Source organism: Salvelinus fontinalis, chromosome 31, assembly GCF_029448725.1.
Source record: "Salvelinus fontinalis isolate EN_2023a chromosome 31, ASM2944872v1, whole genome shotgun sequence".
Lineage (NCBI taxonomy): Eukaryota > Metazoa > Chordata > Actinopteri > Salmoniformes > Salmonidae > Salvelinus > Salvelinus fontinalis.
Window position 1 is genome coordinate 14815675 of NC_074695.1, and position 7366 is coordinate 14823040.

At 43.3% G+C, this 7366-nt stretch overlaps 1 protein-coding gene across 4 annotated transcripts in view; it reads left to right on the plus strand.

Moving 5' to 3' along the window:
- Nucleotides 1-7366, plus strand: part of LOC129829621 (sodium channel protein type 8 subunit alpha-like) — a 109642-nt gene that overhangs the window by 65131 nt on the left and 37145 nt on the right. For all 4 annotated transcript variants that reach the window (XM_055891419.1, XM_055891421.1, XM_055891420.1 and 1 more), the window contains 3 exons: nt 1285-1458; nt 2547-2903; nt 3194-3667. In XM_055891419.1, coding sequence (XP_055747394.1) covers nt 1285-1458; nt 2547-2903; nt 3194-3667 — 1005 coding nt within the window. The remainder of the gene's footprint in view (nt 1-1284; nt 1459-2546; nt 2904-3193; nt 3668-7366) is intronic.

Below are 7366 nucleotides of genomic sequence, written 5' to 3' on the forward strand. Positions count from 1 at the left end.
CCCTCTCTCTCCCTCTCTCTCCCTCTCTCTCCCTCTCTCTCCCTCTCTCTCCCTCTCTCTCCCTCTCTCTCCCTCTCTCTCCCTCTCTCTCCCTCTCCCCCAACAGTGTTCAGACAGCACTCTGTTTCACTCTCCCTGCTGTCTCTGTGCTGGTGGGAGGCCTACATTAATATTGTATGCTGCCTGATCGATTAGCTTCTCTAAAATGGGGCCTGAATCACTGCTCTCTTCCTTTGAAAACCAAAACTAGGCGTTTTACCATTAGCATTTCTACAGAAACGGTGTCTAGTTCTTGAGCAGCACTTTTCATCATATTCAACTAGCATGTTAGCATGGATAGCTTGCTTATTTGCTTAGGCCTACCAGCTAAAGCTAATAGCTAATACTGTTAGAATGGATAGCACAGCAGTATAAGACAGTCACTCTGTTTGTGGTAAGGGTATGATATTTATGACAGCGGTTTGATCAATAATAGCAGCCGAAAAACGTATCACTTTCATTAAATTGTGAGAAACAGATATGCTCAAAAAACGGTGTTTTATAGGGTTGGGAAATGCCAGGGACCTCACGATATTGTATTATCATGATACTTAGATGCCGATACGATATGTATTACCATTCTCACGATTCTATATGTATTGGGATTTGATGTTCCAAACTTATTGCTCACTATATGTCTGCTGCAAAGGGGCAAGAGAGAGCCATAAGAAAACAAGTTTTGATCAGTCATGGAAATAAAAGTGCTCAAAACAAATTGGCTCCCTATTTTTTTTAAAGATGGAGAACAAGCTATGAAGGAAAAATACTGGAGTTTTGGTGCAGGTACAGCCAACTAGCGCAGATACAGCCCCCTGCCCGGTCACGCCTTGATCTATGTACACCTTATCTGGCTCCATGATTAACTATGACCTTCAATCATTCATTAGAATCAGATTAACTATGGCTTTTTGTCATTCATTAGACTCAGATTAACTACGAAATCAGATTAGCAGAACACAGAGGTGTCACGATATCCTTACTGACTTCAGAGCAGCTGTGAGATCTAGAAAGATAAATCTTTGTCACTGTCCTGGGGGGCTAGTTTTGCACATTTTCGCGGTCTGAAAAGTACTAGCCTCTGGATAGCGGTCCACCTTAATTTCGATGTAAAATAGTGCTCGCTGCACCCTTTTTGAATAATTACAGTACGAGTTCGTACAGTACATCTGACCTCTGTTGGTCCCTTTGACAAGGTAAAGGTTCTAGTAGCAGTTACTCTACCTGACCTCTATCCGTCCCTGCCAGGTGTTCACAGGGATCTTTGCTGTGGAGATGTTTGCCAAGTTGGTTGCCATGGATCCCTACTACTACTTCCAGGAGGGGTGGAACTGCTTTGACGGCTTCATTGTGACCCTGTCCTTAGTGGAGCTGGCATTGGCTGACGTGGAGGGGCTGTCTGTGCTCAGATCATTCCGATTGGTAAACTCTTTTTGAGCCCTGTCCTCCCCTCAAAATATACATGTTTGTTGTGTATTCAAATGATGTTAAATACACAGTGTGCATTGATTCAGTTACTGAATGATTACATGGTTATTGCTCAGCTACAGTACTGTCTCTATTACAGTGATTATTTACTATGTGAAATAGCACTTATATACTGCTTTACTAGTCTATGTAAAGCTACTTTTCAACACATATGTATGGTCTTAATTGGAGCCAGTTTTCTACAGCAGGAAAATAATCCTGCAGTAACAGGAAATGTGGATTATAATTCATGGATATTTTTGTATGGGTTGATACATTTTTAGTCAGGGCAAATAAAGTGACATTTCAAAGTGGTCTAATGCACTGCATTGCAGTGAACCTGTGCCTCTAGAGATTCTGGGTTCGAGTCCAGGCTCTGTCGCAGCTGGTCGTGATTGGGAGGCCCATGGGACGGTGCACAATTGGCTCAGCGTCGTCCAGGTTAGGGTAGGGTTTGACCGGCAGGGATGTCCTTATCCCATCGCGCACTAGCGACTCCTGTGGCTGGCCGGGTGCAGTACACACTGACACGGTCGCCAGATGCACAGTGTTTCCTCCGACACATTGGTGCGGCTGGCTTCCGGGTTAAGCGTGCATTGTGTCAAGAAGCAGTGCGGCTTGGTTGGGTTGTGTTTCGGAGGACACACAGCTCTCAACGTTCGCTTCTCCCAAGTCTGTACGGGAGTTGCAGCAATGAGACAAGACTGTAACTACCAATTGGATACCACAAAATTGGGGAGAAAAAGGGATAAAAGTAACAAAAAACACAATAAAAAAATAAATAACTCAAATACACTACAAGTTTGCATTTCCTGCTGTGCAGGAAAATTGTCAGCAACAAAAGAGTGATCGAATTCTGTGTAACTGCTACTTCTACCTCTATAGCAATTACCATACCAATACCCCAAGAGCCATTGCTGCAACAGGGCTATTGATCACTCAACCCTCTGCTGATAATATGTATTTTCCTCTCTCCCTTCTTCTGTCATTCTCACATCTTCCTCTTTGTCCCTCTCTTCCTCCACCTCTCTCTCCCCACTCAGCTGAGAGTGTTTAAACTGGCCAAGTCGTGGCCCACACTCAACATGCTGATCAAGATCATCGGTAACTCTGTGGGCGCCCTGGGAAACCTGACCCTTGTCTTAGCTCTCATCGTCTTCATCTTTGCCGTAGTCGGCATGCAGCTGTTCGGCAAGAACTACAAGGACTGTGTGTGTAAGATCGCCCTGGACTGTGAGCTGCCCCGCTGGCACATGCACGACTTCTTCCACTCGTTCCTGATGGTGTTCCGGGTGCTGTGTGGGGAGTGGATCGAGACCATGTGGGACTGTATGGAGGTGGCCGGACAGGGCATGTGTCTCATCGTCTTCATGATGGTCATGGTCATCGGGAACTTGGTGGTAAGTGTCCCCAGAGTGTATGGTTGGGATGGGGAATGTTAGCCTTCCCGACGGACGGTTCTCAAACCACAGTCTCCATGGCGAGGGCAGTGACTGTAACCGCTGGCCCAAGAAACTTAAGTCTCTGGGGAGAGCAGTTTGCTGTCTTATGAACGCCATATTCGTTACACTATCCCCACCGAACAAGAGAGCATGTCCCAAGCTACACATACCAGGTCCCATTTGTACACACATCTCATCTCAGATCCACCCTCACGTCTGACCCAGTGTGTCTCCTCTCCTCCCTATAGGTGTTGAACCTTTTCCTTGCCTTGCTGCTGTCCTCGTTCAGCGCAGACAATTTAGCCGCAACAGACGACGACGGAGAGATGAACAACCTTCAGATCTCCGTCATCCGCATCAAGAAGGGCATCGCCTGGTTCAAGATCAAGCTGGCAGAGTTGGTGCTCAGCTTGACCAAGAAGCCGCCGGTGGAGGATGAACAGAAAACCTTAGACGACATGTACGACAAGAAACTGAACTGTATCGCCAACCACAGTGGTGTGGATATCAACCGCGACTTGGACTACACCAAGAATGGTAACGGCACCACTAGTGGTATAGGGAGCAGCTTCGGGAGGTACTTGATCGACGAGGACCACATGTCGTTCATCCACAACCCTAACCTGACCGTGTGCGTTCCTATCGCGGTCGGAGAGTCCGACTTTGAGAACCTCAACACCGAGGACTTCAGCAGCGAGTCGGAGAACGAGAACAGCAAAGAGGTGAGTGAACAGATTTAGTTAGTCACATTTTGAATGATAATGTAGTGTATATGTTGTCATGACAACATGACAAATCAACAGGGCTCTGATGTAAAGTAGTGCACTATAAGGAATAGTGTACTACTTTACAGTTTATCTCTTGTTAATTATATTGTAGTAATATTTTGGTAATGTTGCAGGAGATAATGGTAGGGTTATGTTGGAGTAATGCTGTGGTAATGTTGTAGGAGGTTATGTCGGGGTTATGTTATAATAATGTTTCAGGAGGTAATGTTAGGGTTATGTTGTAGTAATGCTGTGGTAATGTTGTAAGAGGTTATATCGGGGTTATGTTATAATAATGTTTTGGTAATGTTTCAGGAGGTAATGTTGGGGTTATGTTGTAGCAATGATGTGGTAATCTTGTGAGATGTAATGTTGCGGTTATGTTGTAGTAATGCTGTGGTAATGTCGCAGGGGGTAATGCTGGGGTTATGTTGCAGGAGGTAATGTTGGGGTTATGGTGTAGTGATGTTTTGGTAATGTTGCAGGAGGTAATGTTGGGGTTATGGTGTAGTGATGTTTTGGTAATGTTGCAGGAGGTAATGTTGGGGTTATGGTGTAGTGATGTTTTGGTAATGTTGCAGGAGGTAATGTTATGGTTATGTTGTAGTAATGCTGTGGCAATGTTGTGGGAGGTAATGTCAGGGTTATGTTGTAATAATGTTTTGGAATGATGTTGTATTTTTACAGGGGGTAAGTAATGCTGTGGTTATTTTGTAGTTATGTTGTGGTAATGTTGTAATAATGTTGCAGTAATGTGGCATGGGGATAATGTTGTAGTAGACAAATGTTGTAGTAATGGTTCAGTGTTCAGTGTGGTAGTTTTGTGGTTATGTTTTAGTGATGTTGCTGTAATGTTGTGGTACTGTTGTGGTAATGTTATTGCAATGTTGTGGTCATGTTGTGGTAATGGTGTAGTAATGTTGTGGTAATGTTGTGGAAGTGTTGTGGTAATGCTTTACTCCATGGTTGTTATTGTTGTTGTGGCCTCCTGGCTGTAAAGTATCGGTATGGTCACCAGTGTAACAATAGTTTCATGTCCAAGGCTCTCATGTAATTCCATTACTCAATAGTATACACACTCATATACAGTTGAATTCGGAAGTTTACGTACACTTAGGTTGGAGTCATTAAAACTCGTTTTTCAACCACTCCACAAATTTCTTGTTAACAAACTAGAGTTTTGGCAAGTCGGTAAGGACATCTAGTTTGTGCATGACACAAGTCATTTTACCAACAATTGTTTGCAGACAGATTATTTCACTGTATCACAATTCCAGTGGGTCAGAAGTTTACTTACACTAAGTTGACTGTGCCTTTTAACAGCTTGGAAAATTCCAGAAAATGATGTCATGGCTTTAGATGCTTCTGATGGGCTAATTGACATCATGGGAAATGGATGTATTTCAAGGCCTACCTTCAAACTCAGTGCCTCTTTGCTTGACATCATGGGAAAATCAAAAGAAATCAGCCAAGACCTCAGAATTTTTTGTTGTTGACCTCCACAAGTCTGGTTCATCTTTGGGAGCAATTTCCAAACGCCTGAAGGTAGCACGTTCTTCTGTACAAACAATAGTACGCAAGTATAAACACCATGGGACCACGCAGCCGTCATACAGCTCAGGAAGGAGACACGTTCTGTCTCCTAGAGATGAACGTAATTTGGTGCAAAAAGTGCAAATCAATCCCAGAACAACAGCAAAGGACCTTGTGAACATGCTGGAGGAAACAGGTACAAAAGTATTTATATCCACAGTAAAACGTGTCCTATATCGACATAACCTGAAGGCTGCTCAGCAAGGAAGAAGCCATTGCTTCAAAACCGCCATAAAAAAGTCAGACTACGGTTTGCAACTGCAAATGGGGACAAAGATCGTACTTTTTGGAGAAATGTCCTCTGGTCTGATGAAACAAAAATAGAACTGTTTGGCCATAATGACCATCGTTATGTTTGGAGGAAAAAGAGGGAGGCTTGCAAGCCGATGAACACCATCCCAACCGTGAAGCACGAGGGCGGCAGCATCACGTTGTGGGGGTGCTTTGCTGCAGGATGGACTGGTGCACTTCACAAAATAGATGGCATCATGAGGGAGTAAAATTATGTGGATATAATGAAGCAACATCTCAAGACATCAGTCAGAAAGTTAAAGCTTGGTCGCAAATAGGTCTTCCAAATGGACAATGACCCCAAGCATGCTTCCAAAGTTGTGGCAAAATGGCTTAAGAAGGACCATAAAGTCAAGGTATTGGAGTGGCCATCACAAAGCCCTGACCTCAATCCGATGGAAAACCTGTGGGCAGAACTGAAAAAGCGTGTGCAAGCAAGGAGGCCTACAAACCTGACTCAGTTACACCAGCTCTGTCAGGCGGAATGGACCAAAATTCACCCAACTTATTGTGGGAAGCTTGTGGAAGGCTAACCGAAACGTTTGACCCAAAATAAGAAATTTAAAGTCAATGCTACCAAATATCAATGAACTGAATGCAAACTTCTGACCCACTGGGAATTTGATGAAAGAAATAAAAGCTGAAATAAATAATTCTCTCTACTATTATTCTGACATTTCACATTCTTAAAATGAAGTGGTGATCCTAACTGACCTAAGACAGGGACTCTTTATTAGGATTAAATGTCAGGAATTGTGAAAAACGGAGTTTAAATATATTTGGCTAAGGTGTATGTAAACTTCCGACTTCAACTGTACTCATGGCTACAGCAGTGGATGAAATGGAACTGTTGATTGCTGTGTTTGTTTTTTGTTTTTTTTTAAGAAATGTAAATACATTTAGGACTATAGAATGGATGGTTTGTCATTTTATATTCCATCCTTGAACATCTTAAATCGTATTATTTACTTTAAGACTGAATTATGTTAGTTTAGCATTTAAATGAATGTCCATCGTCTGTTACTTAATGGAGGCTCTCTAAGTGAATGTCAAGTCAAGGTGAAGTACAACCTAGTCAATGGTTCTCTGTTAATCAGGTGTTTTCTCAAGGTCATATGCATAGACTGCATTTCTAACTGATGACAGATCACATGCTTAGCGTGTATGGGGTCATGATGTATGTTAGTCCCAGGGTTATGTCTTCTTCTTCTATTGTGCCCTTTAATATCCGTATCATCGTCTGTCTACCTATATGAAGCCTCAGGGATGGAGCTAATTATACTGAGACATCTAACCTCAGTGAGACCCGGTGGAATGCACGCAGCAGTATGGATGAATGGCTGTGAGAGAGTCTGAGCCATCGGTCATTTTTTGTCCCAATACTCCAAGAGCCATTGCTACCGCCACGGCTATTGATCACTTAACCTGCTGCAGCTTGGCTATTGATCACTTAACCTGCTGCAGCTTGGCTATTAATCACTTAACCTGCTGCAGCTTGGCTATTGATCACTTAACCTGCTGCAGCTTGGCTATTAATCACTTAACCTGCTGCAGATTGACTATTGATCACTTAACTTGCTGCAGCTTGGCTGTTAATCACTTAACCTGCTACAGCTTGGCTATTGATTACTTAACCTGCTGCAGCTTGGCTATTGATTACTTAACCTGCTGCAGCTTGGCTATTAATCACTTAACCTGCTGCAGCTTGGCTATTGATTACTTAACCTGCTACAGCTTGGCTATTGATCACTTAGCCTGCTGCAGCTTGGC